The sequence below is a fragment of the Bison bison genome, unplaced genomic scaffold (assembly GCF_000754665.1).
Source record: "Bison bison bison isolate TAMUID 2011002044 unplaced genomic scaffold, Bison_UMD1.0 scf7180017864390, whole genome shotgun sequence".
Lineage (NCBI taxonomy): Eukaryota > Metazoa > Chordata > Mammalia > Artiodactyla > Bovidae > Bison > Bison bison.
This window is the reverse complement of record NW_011494962.1, coordinates 6,066,034-6,088,625: the sequence shown is the minus strand read 5'-3', so window position 1 is coordinate 6,088,625 and position 22,592 is coordinate 6,066,034. Positions and strand designations below refer to the sequence as shown.

Here is a 22,592-nt window from a genome sequence, read left to right as displayed (position 1 = left end):
TATTCTCTTATTGACTTCAGATTTCTTTTCCTACATAAACTTCATAAGTAATTAGAACATTACAGTAACACTGGAGAATATATAATAATTCGGGCAAATGTTTAGCACTAAATTATATTAGGCCCATTTTATGTACAGAACATAGACTTTTCTCAGGAATCCCTTCATTTCCATTGTTGTTGTTGTTCGGTTGCTAAGTCCTGTCCGACTCTTTTGCAACCCTATGGACTGTAGCCCACCAGGCTTCTCTGTCCAAGAGATTTTCCAGGCAAGAATCCTGGAGTTGGTTGTCATTTCCTTCTCCAGGGGATCTTTCTGATCCAGGGATTGAACCTCTGTCTCCTGCATTGGCAGGTGGATTTGCTGCCACCGAGCCACCAGGGAAGTCCTGTTGTTTCCATTACATTTTAAATAAATTCTTGATGGCTAAATGATGGCAAGAGTAAAATCCTTTTCTATGAATCATTGGGTAAGTTTATGGTAGTACAGCTCAAGTAGCTTCTATAGATTTATAGCATTTTTCAGAGAAATCTCTCTTTGAACTTTACTTAGTTTAAAACAAAAGATCTTACTTCCTCCTTTGTTGGTTCCAGGAATATGTGTTTTTGCTTGGCATTTTTTTTTTAAGTTAGAACTTACATATTGCACAATTCCCAGAAAAAAGTCACTACTCTTACTGTGTCATCTGCCTCATTGCCTTTACTCTGAACTCAGTTATGAACTAAATCCTAAAACTGAAAGGAACATTAAAGATCGCTTAGTCCAGAACCTCATTCTGTAGAAAAGGAGGCTGAAATTCAAAGGGCCTGAGTCATCTTTCTAAGATGACACAATTTGACTGTGAAGGCAAATACTCCCAGTTAAGGGTCTCCCTTCTGCACCCGACTTCCTTCCTAAACATATGAACATTTTCCATTAACTTCCATATAACTGGGGATGATGAAACTTCCAGATGATGAAACTTCTGGAAACTTCCTTTGTCCAGAAGACCAACTTTTCCAGAGCAGGAACTTGATTGTGTATTTAATCTGTGCCAGACATCACAATAGCTGCCCCATCAGTCCATCATCCAGATTCTTGTAATATATTGAAGAGAAACAAGCAAAATATGCAAGTCACTTTACAGTGGGGAGGACAAATGCTTTTAAGAATTGCTGAAAGTGTGACAGGGCTGTGGACAGCTGGAAAATTTCAGCGTTACTCAGAAAACCACCGTGATGAGAAATGGGGGAGACGTATGTTGAGGACAGGTATCGATTTGTCTTGCACCCAGGAATGGAGCCATGCAACAGTGATATGCATGGCAGCCTAATCAATGCAAGTGGGTTTCCTCTGCAAACCAAAGGAAATTTCATGTGTTTATAAGAGGTCAAACAGATGAAAACTGTTACAAGCTTCCTCCATTAATTCCATTTACTCACACACCCCCATAATGCCCATGTACTCTGTCATTTGTTACCTTACTACAGAGCCACCCAGCCTAAGGCCACCCCCTCCACTGGTCCAAAATCCTTTGGCCCAATTAAAGACACCACCCCAACAAATCTCACCTCTAACTATCCTGCATCATCATTTCCCCTGCTCTGTTGAATCATTCTGATTAGCTCAAAGACAAGGTTTTTCAATCCACTTAAAGGGAAGGAAAAATAAAACAAAAAACAGCTAAACAAATACAACTGGATCTTTTTATCATTAGCTACTGCCCATTTTCTCGGCTTCGCAGGTGACAATAAGAAACCTGTGCACCACGGCAAAGAGTAGCCCCTGCTCTTTGCAACTAGAGAAAGCCCTCACGCAGCAACTCAGACCCAGAGCAGCCAGAGATAAAACATGAAAGACAAAAACCCTGCATGATTTGCTCCCTTGCTACCCTTCTTCCCTCTTCTTGTTCGTTCCATTTCAGCCATACTGCCTTCCTGACTTTTCCTTGAACTTGCTGGGCACATTGCTGATTTTTTTTTTTACACAAATGTTCATAGCAGCTTTATTTGTAATAGTCCCAAAATAGAAACAATCCAGATGGCTTTCAATGGATAAATGATTAAGTAAGCTACGGTATAGCCACATTATGGACTGCTACACAGCACTAAAAAAGGAATGACAATTGATACATGCAACAATTTGGATGAATCTTGTGCCAGAAAATCATGCCAAGCGAACAAAAAATTCCTGATAAGTTACATATTGTATAATTCCACTTATATAGTATTCTTTTTCTTTTAAAAATTAATTTATTTTAACTGGAGGATAATTACTTTACACTATTGTGATGGATTTTGCATTACATCAACATGAATCAGCCATGGGTGCACATGTATCCTCCCATCCTAAGCCACCCTCTTACCTCCCTCCCTACATTGCTGCTTCTTATAATTTCTCCCAGTTACCTGCCCAGCTCCCTCCCGCAGCTGCCTCAGGATCTGTCTGAAATAGCATCTTCACTGTAAAGCTTACTCTATCTCCATTTCTGCAAAAAGTGCATCCCCCCAGCTGCCCAGAACTTTCCTTTCCTTTCTCATTTGCTGATTCATTTTTCTCCAAAAAATCATCACCACTTGACATCCTTATGCTTATTTGATCATTTCTTTTTCTCCATGAGAATGAGGGTAGACATTTTTGTCAACTTCGTTCATTTCTGTATCATCAGCACCTAGATTAGTCTGTAGCACACAATAAATGTTAAGTACAGATTTGTTGATAGAATAAATTAATTTTTTAAAAGTAGAGTACCTTAGTTATTTTATTAGCTGCTAATTGACTGGTGGTGTATATATATATGTTCTACTCGATAAACTTTGTGCCAGCCACCACAGTCATACGATTACCCCAAATTAATAGAATAACTACCTAAAGTGTTCCTCAGTTGTGTCTGACTCTTTATGACCTGATGAACTGTAGTCCACCAGGCTTCTCTGTCCAGGGGATTTCCCAGGCAAGAAAACTGGAATAGGTTGTCATTTCCTTCTCCAGGGGATCGTCCTGACTTGGGGATTGAACCCAGGTCTCCTTCATTGCCAGCAGATTCTTTTCCTTCTGAGCCACCAGGGAAACCGAAATAAAAATATCTGTCTCTATGTATAGATATAAATAACATGCATACTTTCTTTCCTTTCTCACTTCCTTCTTCCCTTCAATCCATTCATTCGTCCATTTTCCTGTCCCCTCTCTGTGCTACATTGACACAGATGTATTCATCCTATTATTGAACTCATTTCTGCTTATTTGTTTTGGTGGGGGATAACAAGTTAGTCCGGAGAAGGCAATGGCACCCCACTCCAGTACTCTTGCCTGGAAAATCCCATGGATGGAAGAGCCTGGTAGGCTGCAGTCCATGAGGTCGCTAAGAGTCGGACACGACTGAGCGACTTCACTTTGACTTTTCACTTTCATGCATTGGAGAAGGAAATGGCAACCCACTCCACTGTTCTTGCCTGGAGAATCCCAGGGACGGGGGAGCCTGGTGGGTTGCCGTCTATGGGGTCGCACAGAGTCGGACACTACTGAAGCGACTTAGCAGCAGCAGCAGCAGCAACAAGTTAGTCACTCATTGGAAGAGGATTCACAGAAAGGAATGGGTGGCCCGGGAGTGGTACTTTAGACATCAGTTGGCTGTGACTCACAACACTTCACTCACTTCTTACCAAAAATAAGAATTGCCTATACCTAAGTAACTATTTTTAAAATTGTAAACTCAGTGACTTCAACACAAGAATTAAACACATTTTCTCAACTGAGAATGAGACTCAGAAGGCCAGTACCTTGCAATGGCTGGGCTCTTATAAAGTCAGAAATTACATTTCATCAAAATGGATATAATTATTTGTAATCTACTGAAATTTGATGTGTGTGTGAGAGAGAGAAAGTTAGGAGAAGTGAGAAGATTCAAATATCCCTTCCAATTCCTAATATTTGTGTCCATAGTCAAATTATGTTTTAAAGATTTCTAATCTATATAAAAACTTTCATGACTGAGACTTAGGAAATCAAGTCAATTTCACAATGCTCAAATTCCCAAACAGGAACAGAAAGCCACAGGAATGGGTGTGAGGCTCTTCCCTGCTCTGTTAAATGTGTTCATAGAAACATGAAGTTTTAGAAAAAATCCACCCCCAATCCAGGAAAAGGCAAGAAACAGATTAAAAAGTACTGTTTCTAGATCCAGGCTCAACAGTGTGTAATGTGGGTCAGATTTCTCTAGATTTCAGCTTGCCCAAGGGAGGACATGACACTAAATTGTTTCCAAATCTCTTCCAGAGCTAAAGTTATCTGAGTGCTTACCTTGAACCTGTCTGAACACGTCTGTGGTCAGGATAAAGCAGACCTCTTACAATGTTGGTGTACATACAGTTTTTTTCCTTTCTCTGACTTTATTGCCTCTTTCTTCCATGTTTCTCTTGCTGTCTCCTCTTTCTCTGCTCAATCACTAAATACTGGAGTAGCTCTTCTTGCCTAGACCAGAGCTCTTTTTCTCTATTTTTAATTAGTATCTAATTATTCAGTCACTCCCAGATTTATATTCCCAGCCTAGAATTCTCCCCTGACCTCCAGACACATATATCAATGGGCTTCCCTGGTGATTCAGATGGTAAAGAATTTGCAGTGTAGGAGACCCAGGTTCGAGCCTTGGGTCGGAAAGATCTCCTGGAGAAGGAAATGGCCACCCACTCCAGTATTCTTGCCTGGAGAACTCCATGGACAGAGGAACCTGGCAAGCTACAGTCCAGGGGGTCTTAAAGAGTCAGACACAACTGAGTGACTAACACTAACTACATATCAATAGTCTCTTTACTCGACAACTGCATTTTTTTTTTTTTAATGTCTGAGGAAGAATCCTTGACTCTCAACTTGTGCCCAGGTAACTCCTCTTCTAATTTTTCTAGTCCTTTCAATCTCAATAAATTGCCCGACCCCCACCCTAGTTGCTCAAGGGCAAAGTCTAGGAGCTGTTCTTTCTCTTTCTCTCATTTCTTGTTTTCACCCCATCAGAAAGTTCTGTGGCCACAACCTCCAAAACAGCTCCAGAATTCTGCCCACTTCTCTCCATCTCCCTTCCTACCATTTTGGTCAAAGTCACCATCATTTCCCATGGCACTTATTTGAATTAGAATGCTGTTTTTAAGGTTAGTGATGACTAACCCCTTAACTGCTTCCCTACCTTTATTTTTGACCTCCAAATCCTTTCTCCCTTGAGCAACCAGAAGGATTGTTTTAAATATAAGTCAGATTATTTGTTTAATTCTCTAAATGACTTCACATATGCAACCTGAAAATAAAATCTCAACTCCAAGCCTTATAATCCTATATAATCTGAATTCTCCTGATTCATTCTGCCCAGGTGCTCTTGCCCAACCTTTTCGTGGCTGGTCCTTTCTTGTTATTCAGATCTCTTCTCATTGCTTCTTCAGAGAAAGCTTTTACTGGAAAGCCATCTGCATTGTACTGCCCTATTTTAATGCTCTTTCCTGGTGGCTCATAAGGTAAAGAATCTGCCTACAATGTGGGAGACCTGGATTTGATTGGGAAGATTGCTGGGAGGAGGGAATGGCAACCCACTCCAGTATTCTTGTCTAGAGAATCCCATGGACAGAGGGTCCTGGTGGGCCACAGTCCAGGGGGGTTGCAAAGAGTCGGACACAACTGAGCACACATACATAAGAAGTCTGGCATCTGAACAGTGTTTAGAAGTTTCTCAGCATATATTTGTTAAATAAATTAATGAATAGATATGCTATTACTGTTAGAGGAACCACTGACTGAGACCACCCACCCAGGCCAGGTACCATAGTAACCACTTGCATGAGTTATCTTACAACAGAAGGTCCTGGTAAGGGACATAGAACTAACAAGCTACCACCAACTGGAAGAATTCAGAAAACGTCAAAAGGAGAAATTTCAGTCCAAATGTCCCACCAACCTCCCAGAATCCTTCTTGCTGGAATTCATCTTGATTGAGCAATGTGTGTGCCATTAGGAAGAATCCTGAGTCAGAATGATTGCCCAGAGAAACTAATCCCATCACCATCAAACCCTAGACTGTGAGCCACATGGCAGAGAAGTTCTCCTGGTTTCCCTTACTCTATTGCTAACCACCTGGGCACCGTTTCCCAATAAAATCTCTTGCTTTGTCAGTATGTGTGTCTCCTCAGACAATTCATTTCCAAGTGTTAAACAAAAGCCCACTCTTGGGCCCACTCTCAGGTCCTTCTTCCTGCAACATTACCATCGATCTATTTTATGAATCTCATTCTTATTTTTTTTTCATTCTTATTTCTTTCCCTGACTGCTTCCTTCCTTCTTTTCCTTTTTTTTTCAGTTGGAAAACTGATTGTCTGATGTAAACTTACAAATCCTCCTAATGTTTCACCAGAGCTCCAGGTGGATTCACCAAGACTAGAATTTATGACTGGTTGCTGGTTGAAGCCATGATTGCATGCAGACCAATGAGTACTTGTAAAATGACAAGTCTTAATGCAGATTTGATTGACATTTGTGTTGACTACCAAAGGGAACTGCCATCATTTATCACTGTAGTACCATGAAACTCTTGGCAATCTAAAATTCTTAATGGGATGACTGGCTCAAAGCCTTGTAAACAGCACTGTTAGCAGTACTGTCTTCTCCTGGATGTCCATTGATGACATAATAACCAGATAATTTTGGTAGTATACCATTTTGGATTAATTTATATGTTCTGGATTCACTGATAGAATGGTTTCTTTCCTCAGATGGCAAGAATGAATGTTTTGTGAAAAAAACTTGCAATTCAGTTATTACTAAAGCAAAATATTTCACTTCTCTGAAAGATGGAACTTGTTTTGGCTAAATATTAACAATAATAATAATTTCAACTTTGAAGTCTGTAGTTTCATTTCCATTCAACAAATACCTATTAAGTATCTACAGCAGAGAAGGCATTGTGTTGTAGAAAATTAAAATAGCTTATAAAACACAATAATATGATTAGAGAATGGAAAATAGACCTTTAGACAAATGGATAAAAAGTATGTTATTTTGTTTCCAGAAAAAAAAGGCTGAGGACAGATATATTATATAAAGATTGTCTTGCTTTCAGAGAGGAACAAGATTGAGGGAATATTCTGTCTGATATTAATATACCAACATGGAAAAGCTGATTGATTCTAAGGGTAATGATTCACTAGAAATAATTGCTGTGGTAACTTGCTTCCCTACTTGAAACATTTAAAGGAACTTCCTAAATTGGTATAGGCAATCCTGTTCATTAATGGAGAAATATGGAAGCTCAAAACCCAATGGCAAGTTTGGGAAACAAAGTCAGTTTCTTACTCCCACTCCTATTTGTGTGAGTGTAATTGTTCCAGTTTATGACTTTAACCCATATTCCTGAGACTTCATAGATCATTCATAATGTCACGTAAAAATGACAGCAAAGCAATAGGCCACTGAAGGCTACTTTGGTAAGACCACCCTTCAACTTTCACTGTAAGGGAGACCAACATACCAAATGAATTGGAGAAAGCATCTAGAAACTTGGAAAGAGAAAGCCCTGGGAAACGCAGGCAGAGTCTTCAAGTAATTCCAGTTACCTGGAAGCAAATTTGAACTAACATTCATACAGAAGACAAAAGAGACACAGATGTAAAGAACAGACATTTGGACTCTGTGGGAGAAGGCAAGGGTGGGATGATTTGAGAGAATAGCACCGAAACATATATATTACATAGCGTCACTTCCCAGTTGCTTTTCATAATATAATTATTTTAACACCATGCAATAAGTTCCAGCTCATTTGTAAGAATATATTTTCCTCATTTTCTCTTACAGCTCATCATTTTTCTTAACATGTTATCCTCATTCTAACCAACATTATCTTCCACTTTCTTTCATCATAAGCAAATATATCTACTGTCTTAATATTTCTCCTAACTCTAGTTTTTATTCTAGGGCCCAGCTACACTTAAGCTTGACAGTTATTTATTTTTAATTAATAGTAATAAATGAGTTAATATGAATTTGTTCATTCCTTTATTTTTATCCTTCTTGTATGGAAGAACTACAGTTCTTGTTACTTCTTACAAACTCATATTTATTCATTTTCATTGTAGGTAGTCATCAAGTAGTCCCATTACGACTTTTAGAAGAGTTAAAAGCTGTACCTGAACACATACATAGGGAATCCCTGTTATTTTTTTAATATAAATTATTGTCCTTTTATCTTGATTTTATCTTAGAGTTAGGATGCTACATCAAATTTGAAAAATCAATATGTGGATTATTTTATGTATGAAGTTCAGCTTTATTTATGTAAAAGGGAAACAGTATCTGATAGGGTTGAGAATATCGCACTAGATAATAGCTAAGGTCCTTCCATCTCTAAAATCCTGACTCTGTGGTTCTTCTAATCTTATTATGAACAATGAACTCCCTTCTCCCAACACAGTAGACACTGTCCTCACAGAAACATATGTTGAATGTACTTTTTTTGATAGTGTAAAGTCTTTTTTGCATTTATAAAAGACACTGAGCCAATTTTTTCCATTTCTTTGAGTTGAGAAGACCATGCTAAACCAAGAGATACAAACACTAGTCCTCCAGCATGATTACTTGCACACACACACCTGTGTTCTCTTCTTACCTAGCTTGACAAGACGGAGCATGGAGGTGTTACTTCCTCTCTCTGTGCAAGCAGTTACAGAGAGATTGTAGATATCTCCAGGAGGCAAGCTGAGAACTGCAGTCATGACATTGCGCGTTACCTGCAAGATCACCAAAATCAAGCTGTAGGGCTATCACAGGCTCCCATCTCTGTTCTGTGCTGCAGTCTACAGCTGATTAAACCTTATGGATATGTTATTTCCTCTGAAAATGATACAAATTCCTCAACTGAGCCAAATACAAGGTAGCTCTAAATAAGCACAACACAGATCAGAACAATTTTTTGTGATTAATTCCTTTGTTTGGAGTACGTATTACTACGATTTTTTTTGTCCCTCTTGCATTCACAGCAAATTTTAGAAAAAGCAATTACTGGGTTGCAAAAATAGGAACATTGCTCAGCCCAAGCTGAGAAGCTCAGAGGAAACTTAGCCATATCCACAGACACCTGGCTTCTTAACTAAAGACTACATTTTCCAGTTTCTAATATTGATAGTGGGGACCATGTGACCCAATTCCAATCAATGGATTGTTAGAGGAAGTCTCATGGTCAACTTAGAGTTTTGTTCACACCTTTTAAGTGCTGGGCCTCCACATCCTCTCTTTTTCCCTTCCCGCAGGCTGGAATGTGGCTGTAAAGGTGAGTGGAGTTAACCTATGCAGGTGATGACTATACGCAGTGGCAGATGGAGCAGCAAAATAGAACAAATCTGGACTCTTGAATAATCTCTCATGGCAGAGGTACCCTTTTAGTCCTGGGCACCTTGAGAGAGATATAGATGTTGATATTTTTTAAACCACAATCTTAAAAAATTTTTTTATTTCAATTGTTTAGTTGGTACCCTAACTAGTACAATGCAAAAGCTTAATAAACCAGGAGAGAAATCAGTACTTCCAAAGTCTCCAAATATTGAGGGTGTTAGGGACATATGGAGAAAAAAGTGAAAATACTGTGATTTTCTTGAAAATGTTTGGTATTACGAAGAAAAAGCTCAAATCGTAACTTTAAATATAGGTGAAATCAATTACAACAACTACAACTATTAAAAATTAAAAGGTAAGCTCTATCAAAAAAGGACTTCAATTTTGTTCACTATCCTATCTCCAGAGAGGCTTCTCAGGTGGTGCTAGTGGTTAAAAAAAAACAAAACCTGCCTGCCAATACAGGAGACTCAAGAGAGACTGGATTCTAAGATCCCCTAGAGGAGGAGATGGCAACCCATTCCAGTATTCTTGCCTGGAAAATTCCACAGACAGAGGAGCCTGGCGGGCTTCGGTCTTTGGGGTTGCAAGAATTAGACACAACTGAGCATGCACATGAGCACGTGTGCGTCCACACGCACGCATGCACACACACACACACACACACACACACACACATACACACACAATCTCCAGAACCAAAAACAGTGCTAATTGGCATGCAAACACTTGTTTAATGTCTCAGTAAATGTTTGCTTCATGATTTTCAATAGTATATGCAAATAAATGTCAGGTGCCCAATACTGGGACTCAAAGAAACATACACTCTTTTTAATTTTCTTCTTTCCTTCTGCAACAACCATCCAGTGGAGCATTCTAGAATGGGAGAGGTCTGTGGTGTCATCCCCGTAGGTCCAACTGATGTACAACAGACTGTTGAAATATTCCACAGACGTGATTTCTGGAGCAACTGGGGCTACAATGGAGGAAAGAAACACACTTTAATTTAGTAGACTACCAGTAATTAAAGAACTTATCAATAGAACATGAAACCCCATACAGAGCTTGTGCTTAGTTACTCAGTCGTGTCCAACTCTATGTGACTCTATGGACTGCAGCCCGCCAGGCTCCTCCATCTATGGGGATTCTCCAGGCAATAATACTGAAGTGGCTTGCCATGCCCTTCTCCAGGGGATCTTCTTAAAGGGATCCCCAGACGGATCAAATCCAGGTCTCCCACGTTACAGGCAGATTCTTTACCATCTAAGCCACCAGGGAAACCAAACTCTATACAGAGTTTAAAGAATTAAAGTTCACACCTCATGATGGACTTCCCAAGTGGCACTAGTGGTAAAGAACCCGCCTGGCAATTCAGGAGACATAAGAGATGGGAGTTTCATTCCTGGGGCAGGAATGAAATACTGGCCCACTCCAGTATTCTTGCCTGGAGAATACCATAGACAAAGGAACTAGGAGGGCTACAGTCCATAGCATTGCAAAGAGTTAGAACACAACTGAAGTGGCTTAGCATGCATGCACAACAGCACGCATGATAGTCCTAGGGACTCGTGGACATGTCTGTAATATAGTGAAGTTGGATGGTATGAGGTGGGCAGTTGTTCTGTGGGATGTTACCTTGCGTGGCTCAGACCCAGGACAGTCAGACTCAACTATGCCTGAGGAGAGCACGCCTTTTTACAAAAATTTCAGTTATAAGATTACTAAAATATTAACTAGTTTGGGTCAATTGTTCGGTTAATTTGTTGCTGCATCAATAAATTAATATTATTAAGGCACTGGTGAACTTATTTTCCAAGCAGTACTGAAAACTCTGGGGTCCTGTAAAAATAAATCTTTTTTATTGTGGCAGCAAAGAAGGTTACAGGATAGACAGTAGAATCAGTGAGTAAAGGGACAGAAAAATAAATAATATGTCCATAAGATAACAAGACAATGGCATTGACTGTGTAGCCCAGTGCTTTGTGGAAGGTAGGGCTCTAAATAAAGTTGCTGAAGCAAGTATTAAAGAAAGGAAGGAAGGGATTTTGAAAATCATGCTTCAAAGCTAAATTCTAACACCAAGTTTATTAATTTATTTTATAATCTTACACTTTAAAATTTTTAAGAATCCCAGTAGGGGACGAGAGTTCATCACAAGCTTTGTAATACATAAGTTCTGAAAGCATACTTTAATTATTTTTAAGAGTAACTGATAATTCTGAAGATTTCAGCAAACACATACACAGTTGAATTTAAATTCCATGTGATCTTGAATATAGCCAAGCAAGTTTTCTTTGCAAGATTCAGCCCCAAATCAACTAATGGTTGGAGGAGAATTTCTACACATTAAAAAAGACTTATTTTGGGGCTTCCCTGGAGGCTCAGTGGTAAAGAATCCACCTGCCAATGCAGGAAAAATGAGTTTGATCCCTGGTCCAGGAAGATCCCACATGTTGGGGAGCAACTAAGCCCAAATGCCATGACTACTGAGCCCATGTACCTAGAACATGTGATCCACAAGAGAGGCCACTGCAATAAGAAGCCCACACGCTGCAATGAAGAGTAGCCCCACTCACTGCAACTAAGAAAGCCTGCGTGCAGCAACAGAGATCCAGGACAGCCAAAAATAAATACATAAGATAATAAATCGTAATTGAAAAAAAAGACATTTTTTTCAACATGCCCTAATACATATAATGAATATTCATATATTTTCAGAAATAATTGTTTACTGAAGAGATTTCAACAGAGTAAAAAATACATTTCTGTTTCATACTGTGTATGAATAGCATTTCTATATGTTTGACAATGAAAATTTTAAATTGTCAACAATATCTATAACAAGTAGCACAAACCCATATCATAATGCAGAAAATTCTAATAAAGCATAATAACCCTGGCTTAACATATTTCTACATACTTCATTATTTACAAGTACCTATGCTTAATGCTTCTTCAAAGGGTATATTCTCATGTTCTAACTTGAGTGAAGACATGACACATATTTAAAATGATAGGGAGTTTGGGATGGACATGTACACACTGCTATATTTAAAATAGATAACCAACAAGGACCTGCTGTACAGCACATGGAACTCTGCTTATGTGGCAGCCTGGAAAGGAGGGGAGTTTGGGTGGAGAATGGATATATGTACAAGTATGGCTGAGTTCCTTTGCTGTTCACTTGAAACTATCACATTGTTAACTGGCTATACCCCAGTACAAAATAAAGAGTTAAAAAAATTAAATTACAAAGCCAGACATATACGTCTCCCCATCACAAGTACCAAGTCTTCAGATCATTCTCCTTGATGTTGTTGCTTTCAAATCCGGTGTGTTGCTGAAAGACCACCAGAGGTCACTATTTGTTTATTGAACATTACTTGGTACACTAGTGTGATTACGAACTTGACTTGCAGACAAGTTGCCTGCCAGATGGTAGACTTGAGGGCCTAAAAATCAGACCTTATTCAAATATTTTATTCCTATTTTCTCTTATACTACACAATTTGTCAATTTGGATTACGATTAAAAAGCATATGAAAGTGAAGTATCAGATCTTCACTTGCTTTAAAATTGAAATGAGGGAAGAAAGCTCCCTTTGCCCCTAAAAAGGCTAAATTTTCAAATAGTTTTAGATATAGTTATAAAAATAAAGCTCAGGTACCATATATGTTTTAATAACAATTTAGATTACATGATTTAATTCTCACAACTACCCTGTGAGGTATTATTATGCCCATTTAAAAATTATTTGCTTATTTATTTGACTACCTTGGGTCTCATTTGCAGCATGTGGGATCTTCGGTGTTCATTGCAGCATGCAGGATCTTTAGTTGGGGCATGTGGGATCTAGTTCCTTGACCAGGGATGCAACCTGAATTCCCTGCATTGGGAGCAAAGGAGTCTTGGCCACTGGACCACCAAAGAAGTCCCTATGCCCATTTTATAGATATGGAAATTGAGGCCATCTGTGTCAATATGCTTAGGTAAGACTGTGGACTGCCAGTGTCAGCAGGACTTAGTAGTTGATCCCAGGAAAAAACCAGAAATTCCCAAAGATCAATTCATTGGAGACAACAGACTGCTCACCCAGGCAAGTAGCTTGCTTACTAACCAAAGTTTATGAATGCACACTTGCTTTGTCCACCTAAACTGTTATCTCATGATTTCTGCCTATTCCCAGGTGGTTCCAGCTTTGAAAGGCACACCTAAAGCACTTGGGTCCAGAACTCCAAATCCTATTAATACTTCATTTCTGATGTCACCCCTGGGAGACACCACAGAGCCTCTGTCCAGGTAGTTTCCGGACACTGCAGTGAGTTCTAAGACAGTTAATTTTGCCCAATTAGCCACCTGTTAGGCAATATTTTCAGTCTTACTGGTGAGAAAATAGAAATTCACGATCCTTAAGTTAATTTGCTCAAAGTTCTGTAGCTGGAAATTAGCAAGGTCAGATCTGCTCAATAAGTGATCAGATGTGAAGTCTGGGCTTTTTCTAGACAGCTTCTCCTTCTGACAAGGAAAGAGCATTCTCAGACCACTCATCTCAATCAAGTTAAGTGTATGAATTACTTACACAGTGAAGTTTAATTATAATTAAATATGTGATTATTAATGCAGTCAAAAAGCCTAACACAGGGCTTGTCAAATAATTGGCATTTTCTCTTTTTATGGTGGCCTTTCACTCTCCTACTCTAATATTACCATTAACGTCTGGAACAAAGGAAGTACCAGAAACTGGCCAGTAAAGAAAAGCCGTGAACTATGTAAGTTAACTGTATAAGAATCCACAAGATTACTATCTTTCCATTGTTTTTTAATTGATACATCTTAAGCCTATAAAACTAGCTGCCCGGTGAGGGAAATATTTTGACAGTTATTCTTCATCTAAGCAATATTTTTCTTTTCTCAGTATAACTCTAATGACAGCTTTGCAGTCCCATCAAAAGTTCTTGAACAATCTTAGTTCAGACAATGAGGGTTACTGTTCTTGGTTGAATTTCTTCTTAACTGCTACCTCTGCCCACCTCTGCTGTCTCTGACATATGATACGGAACTATTAATACATAATTTAAGGTTCTGAGGATCCATCACTAATAGTACTGTAAGTACTTTAAGTCTGGGCCATGTATTTTGCTAAATAGCTTATTTAATTGGGGCCTAATAATAGATAATAGTAACAGATAATAGATACTATTATTATCCTTATTTTACAACTGAAAAAACCTGAGAATTAGAAGAATTGCTGGAGTTTACAGGTAGAGGCAGCAAAGTTGTGACTCACACCCAAGTCTACAAGTCTGCAAGCCTGTTTTAATTCCTGCCATGGACCATATTGCAGTCAGCCTGTGACTTTACAAATGGCTTAATTAATAAGGAAATGGAGGCACTCTAGCAAATACAATTATCAAATGGATAAAATCAATTCAGTGCGGTGTGAAGCTGAAAGCTCTGCCTGTTACATCTCGATTCTAATCAATTCCAAACAGTGGTGCATAAATCAAGGTCAGTGACTCAGGATAAAAAGAAATCAAGGACAGTAACTCAGAGAAAAATTGTATTTTAATTTTTAAAGGCTATCATTTAAACAAATCATGAACTTTCAGAATCAAGTATATCATCTTCCATGAACGGAGAAGGAAATGGCACCCCACTCCAGTACTCTTGTCTGGAAAACCCCATGGACGGAGGAGCCTGGTAGGCTGCCCATCTATGGGATCCCACAGAATCGTACATGACTGAGCGGCTTCCCTTTCACTTTTCCCTTTCATGCATTGGAGAAGGAAATGACAACTCACTCCAGTATTCTTGCCTGAAGAATCCCAGGGACAGAGGAGCCTGGTGGGCTGCCTTCTATGGGGTCGCACAGAGTCGGACACGACTGAAGCGACTTAGCAGCAGCAGAAGCAGCGTCTTCCATGAAAGTGATGTTCAATCGGTCCTGGGTGAAGGACTGGCATTTTCTGGAGATGAGCCCCTTCAGAACTCCCTCAAAATAGGCATCTGTTCTCATGGGACCACTTCCCACACACTCACCTGTTATGAAGCTTATAGTGGAGCTGTCACAGCAGCTGAGTTCTGGGTCTCCCCACGTTACCATGGTAACTCGAAAGTTGTAGTACCATGCTGGCAACAGATTCGCTATCCTCTAAAAAAAGCAAGAAGAAAAAGGCCCAGAAGGAAAATCATATTTTTGGAATAGAGTTATATATTTCTCTTAGGCTATGAAAAAATGAGTAATTTTTAATTTCCTTTCTGTGCCTTTGGGAGGCCTCCCTGGTGGCTCAGTGGTAAAGAGTCCGGCTGTCAATGCAGGAAATGCGGCTTCAATCCCCGGGTTGGGAAGATCCTCTGGAGAAGGAAATGGCAACCCGCTCCAGTATTGCTGCCTGGGAAATCCCATGGACAGAGGAAACTTACTGTCTACAGTTGATTTTGTACTTCTCAAATTTTCCATTAAAATATTCTTTTTGGAATTAAGTGAGATGTAAATAAAATGATACACATAAATTTAACACAATTTAAAAAATTATTTGAAGATATAGATAGTTTGAAAATGGGTTTTCATTTGCAGTTTCTTAAATTACACAAGTGAACTGGCACTTATTTGTAAGTGACTGGACGGACACATCTTCCTATTTCTAAAACATGATCTTTCACAATTCTATATTCTCTCATCTTGGACTGTTAGCATGTGTTCATACTGGGTGACAATCATGAGAGTTGTCAACTGAGTAGTGGACAGTTGTTTGCTTTCTGTGTGACCTGTAGATAACCTGTACTTCTAAAATTATTCCAGTCTCAGAAAGAGCAATCTTTACCTGCTCATTTGAAGAACATCGCTAATGGTCTGACATTGCAGGTATTTAACTGATTTGTTGATGTTAAGAATAGTCATCACTCAAGAAGTATCCACTCACTACTGAATAACTAAAGGAAAACATGTTTTCTGTTTTAGGAGCAGAAAGGAACAATAAGCATGTGATGTGCTTGGTTGCTCAGTCATGTCTGACTCTTTGTGACCCCATGGACTATATAGCCCACCAGGCTCCTCTGTCCAGGGGGATTCTCCAGGCAAAGAGTACTGGAGTGGGTTGCCATGCCCTCCTCCAGGGGATCTTCCCCACCCAGGGATCCAACACAGGTCTCCCACGTCGCAGGCAGATTCTTTACCAGCTGAGCCACCAAAGAAGCAAGCATGTGACAGGTCTACTAAATTGGGGATTAACAAATACACTCAGTTAAGAGTGAAAGCCAGTTTCACACAGTTTTCTCTTTCTCTCAAAATACAAAAATAAAATTAAGAGCTAAAACAATCCCAAACTTGAAAGTAGCAAGTTACCTGCATGTGTTTACAAATGATCTAGTTTACAGACATAATAATTTTTTCAGACACAGTTAGTATGTGAATGCATGTTGACACAGGAAAATGTGACAGCTGGTTAAGGAAAATTACCACTGAGGCAGTTAAGGAGACAGTCGCTGCTATTTCATAGTAGGTTGTCCATTCTGATGTCATTGTTGTAGGGTTGAAATAAAACATTTCGACCACATATTTTCTGAACACTCCTAAGTAAGGCCTGGTCCAGCTCAAAACCACTGCTGTAGGACCCAGGGGATAGAGCATCAAGTCTTTTATTCCAGTTGGAACTAAGAAGAAGGGAGGGGAGTGAAAAAAGAAAGTCAAGAAGGAATGTTTAATATCTTAACAATGGCTTCACATCTCTACTTACTGACTGACTAGGTATTTCACTTTTTTGATGCAATCAGTGAAAACTAACCATATTTGCCTGAGATTTTCTTTTTCCTAAGTAATGAATGCTAAGAATGTCTTCCGGGTATACAGTTGTGGTCATTAATTACTCTGAAGGTTGAATATTGGGAGAACAAGTATGGACCTCCCATAACAGATGATAATGACTAGAACTTAGACATGGCACCCCTCCAAACAGTACTCTGATAAAGGTATTTTTCTTGTGGCTGGCAACTTACCAATAGCAAATGTCACAGGATCTGAAGGTGGTCCAATCAAAGGGCCTTTTCTTAGGTACATCACAACCTGGTACTGGGCACCAGGAACAAGATTTTCAATAATAGATTTGCTTGAGTTCACCTTTAAACCAAACACCCAATAAGATCTATTTAGAACTGGGTTTTCAGCGTGTGACTCAGAGGATAACATTGTATTCAGGGACACTGCAAACTCACAAATGCCTTTGAAATCCAGAAGCCTTTATTCATACTGAGGAAGGTCAAGTTTCAATATTAGGATGATTTATAGTTTATGAGAAGGCTGAAGGCAACCCAGAACATTCAAATTCTATGGCTGGCTTTAATAAACCTTGTGAACTGCTCTATACCCATCAATGTCAATTGTAATTATGTACACTAGAGACACATCAGCCTCTAACCAAAATCAAATCAGCAATAAAATAAGGATAGTCTGACATCCTAAATTGTAGTGTCAGCTGGTTACATACAAAGATCAGTGCAGGAATGTCTTTTAGTCTCTCAACACTTAGAAGCATAAAATATCTAATTATAGTGATGGAAATGACCTCAGAGATTATCTAGTCCAAATCTCTCATTTAGTAGATCGAGAAGGTAAAGCTAGAGAATAGCCAAGGTCACATATTTGGATCAGTGTTGGTACTGGAAGCCTAGCATCGTGACCTCCACTTCATGATATGGGCAAAGCACCAAGACACAGCAGCAGGCACTTTACAAGGCTACTGTGACAACCTGCCAAGACTGAATCAGGAAGAATAACTGGAACAGACTGATCACTAGTAGTGAAACTGAATTTGTAATAAAAAAAAAATCTCCCAGCAAGCAAAAGTCCAGTATTGGACAGTTTCACAGGGGAATTCTGCCAAATATATAAAGAAAAGTTAATACCTATCCTTCTCAAACTATTCCAAAAATTGAAGAAGATAGAACATTCTCAAATTCATTGTACAGGACTACCATTACCCTGATACCAAAACCAAGAGAGAAAATTACAGGCCAATATCTTTGATGACTATAGATGCAAAAATTCTCAACAAAATATTAGCAAACTGAATTCAACAATACATAAAATGGATCATTCACCACGATCAAGTGGGATTTATTCTAGTACTGTTTTATATCTTTAAAACACATTTTAAGTGGTAAAACTAATAGTGCTCATTGTTAAAACTGGTCACACTGTAGAAGAGCAAATTAGGTCAATTTGTAGCCTTTCTGGTCTCCTCTCACCACGTCCCACATTTTGGGGGGCAGTCTTCTAGACCTTCTTTGATACATATATCCATAAACAATTAAGTATTGAGCCATACAGGTGTTATACCATAAATATTGCTCCAAACTTTTCCTTTAAACTTAACAACAATTGTAAACATGTGAACATACCTGCCAATGTAACCTTGCTTTCATTTAGAGTATCTCGAAAAACACACAGAGGGTAGATTGTTTCAGAATGATGGTAAAGTTTCTTTGGTTTGATAATATTTTAGGCAGTGGTTGATTCTAATTATTCAAATGACTTCCTGGAATTATAACCACTTAAATATGCTATCCTAATAAATTCATCCCAGGAAAATTACATTGCCTTAAAAAAAAATAAGAACCAAAAAAAAAATAAGAACTAATAATGTGTATATGTATCACACTACTAAAAAAGTGAGAGGAGGGCAAATGATATTGAACTTGACTTTAGTTACAAATTATTAATATAAATACTAATTTCCTCATATTTTTAAAATATTTACTGAGGCACCTACATCACTTCTATTCCTTCCTACCTTTTTCTTTATCCTGGACCTGCTAAGCGGTGGATTGGAGGTAGGCAGGGGAAATGTTCCTATACTAGTGTTAAGTCGCTTCAGTCATGTCTTACTCTTTTGCAACCCTATGACCATAGCCTGCCTGGCTCCTCTGTCCATGGGATTCTCCAGGCAAGAATAGTGGAATGGGTTGTCATTTCTTACTGCAGGGGATCTTCCCAACAAAGGGACTGAGCCTGCCTCTCTTACCTCTCCTTCATTGGCAGATGGGTTCTTTACCACTAGCACCACATGGAGAGCCCCAAGTAGTAATACTCTACTTACTAAATAACATGTTTCGTTCTCTAGAGGATTCCTCCACACTCCTTCTCCAATTTTCACCCCATGTTTGCATTCCAGTATTTCCTATCTCTTATTTCTGACTGGCTTTGTCTCCATTCCAAAGAATTCAATCCAGCCCAATGCATTTCCATGTAGGCCCTGGCCCTATCCTTTCTCAGCTAAAGAAATGGAGGAAAGATACACCATAGAGCATAGAAAATATAAACAAGGAGGTTAAACTAGATGAGAGTTCTTTTAAGTCTGAAATGGTCTTCTCTCTTTCTTTGGATGACCCACATGGCTTCTGGGATTTTAGTTCCCCAACCAGGGATTGAAGCTGGGCCCTGGCAGTGGAAGCTTGGAGTTCTAACCACTGCACCACAAGGGAATTCCCCAGAAATGGTCTTATGTATATATTATGGAATCCTCTTTCCATGACATCTTTCTGTATACTTATTATAGTTACTCAGTTTCTATGGAGAATCTCTAGAACCTCTTCATCTTCTTCCCTTGACACAAAAAGTATTCAGTTAGGTCTGCATAATAATAAAAGTTAATTTCCAGCACACCTTACTATTGGTATGTTCCAAACATTGCATTAAGCATCAAGTCCTCTTATTTTTATTACAGCTCTATGAAGTAGGATATGCTTCTCCTTCTATTACAGATTCAGATGGTAAGACTTAGACAGAAAGAACTCAGAGCTGGTAGCTGCTAAAATCAGGTCTGAAACTCAATTCTGTTTGAGTCTAGAGTCTCTGCTTTTAGCCAACACTCTTGACTCCATCAGGATGAGTGGTGAGGATGACCTTCCCGTAGTGTATCATCTGTAATGCACAAGAAAAAGTTCTCTCCTAGAAGTCAAATCACTTGAGATGGGGTCTCAGCTCTGATACTAATCAGTTGTGTGACGGCAGGCAGGTCCCTTCAATATTCACCCTCTTAGCTCTATCATTTCCTCATTTGTAAAGCTAACAAACTGATTGACTGATTGGTCTTTCTTTCCAATTTAGTCACTTAGTTATTATACACTCCTGTAAATTGTCACCAAACACGTATGGACCAAGCAGACCACGTGTAAAAATAAATGTACACTGGGACTTTCCTGGTGGTCCAGTGGTTAAGACTCCATGCTTCCACTGCTGGAGCACATGTTTGAGCCCTAGTTGGAGAACTAAGATCCCACATGCCATGTGTGAAGATAAAAATTTTTTTAATGGAAAAAAGAATGGACCTGGCCTTTAAAAGATATTAAATATACATCCATATATTACATGATGCTTCTTTATTGTGAAATTTGTAATTGTGTGTAAGTCTTTGGAGAGTCCTTTATATGACACTGAGCACTGGCTTTATTATGCTCACTGTATTGACGCAGGCTTATTAGTGAATAGAACTACAATGCTTGTTAACAGGGACATATTACAAAACTCTCTTTCTCATGAATATTCACGTATGAACTCACACAAAACAGCAACCAGACATGAAGTACATACACTTAATGAGGACAAATTCAAATTGAGAGGTACCAAGGGGCTTCCCTGGTGGCTCAGATGGTAAAGAATCTGCCTGCAATGCAGGAGACTTGGGTTTGATCCCTGAATCAGGAAGATCTTGTGGAGAAGGGAGTGGCTACCTACTCCGGTATTCTTGCCTGGAGAATTCCTTGGACAGATGAGCCTTGTGGGCTATAGTCTGTGGGGTTTGCAAAAAGTCAGACATGACTGAATGAGTTTTACTTCACTTCACTTCAAGATATCTACATGCAACACTAGACTCTAAGCTTCATGAAATCAAGGCTCAAATCAAATTTGTTCTTATTTCTAGCATCTCACACAGAACCTCCTAGAAAACAAATCAATGAAACTGTGGGGAGGAGCAGGGGAACTAGCACCGAATCTCATGGGTGATGGTAACTGATAAAGCAGTGATCCTGTGGTACAGGTGATGAGATGACAGTAGGGAAAAAGTAGGGAGAAGGAAAGTATGAGAGAATAAAACATTGTGGTTAATTATTCATCTGTGTTTGACTTTAGAATCACTCTTATTTTTGAGCTGCATTTTGAATTTTCGATTTAACATAATCACCATACCACTGAAAAGAGAACTGAAGAAATATAATTTATTTCCCTCTGGGTAATGGTTGCTTTAAGAAATAACCTAAGACAGACCAGGGTTGGTGAGAGCATATTCTGGATTCCTCTCTAGGCCAATTTTTGAGATTTTTGAACTGATGTTTCCTTCTTTGAAAATATACGTGTGTGTGATGATGATGATAATGTAATGATGTAATACTACCACAATCCTCTTCTGGTAACTGAGGTAACACCTAGAACAGTGGTCCAGTTTCTGCCCTCTACTTTCCCTCCTTGCCTACAATCATCAACAGTTTCACATTTGCGTTTCAAAGAAGCCACTGTCAGCAAGCACTTAGATCAGACTTTTCTGGTTCATATATAATTTACAATATCTCTCTACACTTTTAGCCTTTGGCTTCTATGTATATGGAGGAGGAAATGGCAACCCACTCCAGTATTCTTGCCTGGGAAATCCCATGGACAGAGGATCCTGGTGGGCTAGAGTCCATGAGGTCGCAAAGAGTTGCACACAACTGAGTGAGAAATGAGAAATAGATTTAAGGGACTAGATCAGATAGACAAAGTGCCTGATGAACTATTGACAGAGGTTTGTGACACTGTACAGGAAACAGGGAATAAGACCATCCCTATGAAAAAGAAAAGTAAAAAAGCAAAATGGCTGTCTGAGGAGGCCTTACAAATAGCTGTGAAAAGAAGAGAAGCCAAAAGCAAAGGAGAAAAGGAAAGACATACCCATTTGAATGCAGAGTTCCAAAGAGTAGCGAGGAGAAATAAGAAAGCCTTCCTCAGTGATCAATGCAAAGAAATAGAGGAAGACAATAGAATGGGAAAGACTAGAGATCTCTTCAAGAAAATTAGAGATACCAAGGGAACATTTCATGCAAAGATGGGCTCGATAAAGGACAGAAATGGTATTTACCTAACAGAAGCAGAAGATATTAAGAAGAGATGGCAGGAATACACAGAAGTATACAAAAAAGATCTTCATGACCAAGATAATCATGATGGTGTGATCACTGACCTAGAGCCAGACATCCTGGAATGTGAAGTCAAGTGGGCCTTAGGA

The 22,592-nt window shown here is 39.1% G+C and overlaps 1 protein-coding gene across 4 annotated transcripts in view; it reads right to left on the bottom strand.

The window, feature by feature from the left end:
* The window catches only part of PTPRO (protein tyrosine phosphatase, receptor type, O), a 257,373-nt gene that overhangs the window by 65,299 nt on the left and 169,482 nt on the right, over positions 1-22,592 (bottom strand). For all 4 annotated transcript variants that reach the window (XM_010858738.1, XM_010858735.1, XM_010858736.1 and 1 more), the window contains 5 exons: positions 17,332-17,452; positions 16,796-16,989; positions 15,376-15,487; positions 10,161-10,312; positions 8,615-8,735 (listed from right to left, as the gene is read on the bottom strand). In XM_010858738.1, the coding sequence (XP_010857040.1) occupies positions 8,615-8,735; positions 10,161-10,312; positions 15,376-15,487; positions 16,796-16,989; positions 17,332-17,452 (700 nt within the window). The remainder of the gene's footprint in view (positions 1-8,614; positions 8,736-10,160; positions 10,313-15,375; positions 15,488-16,795; positions 16,990-17,331; positions 17,453-22,592) is intronic.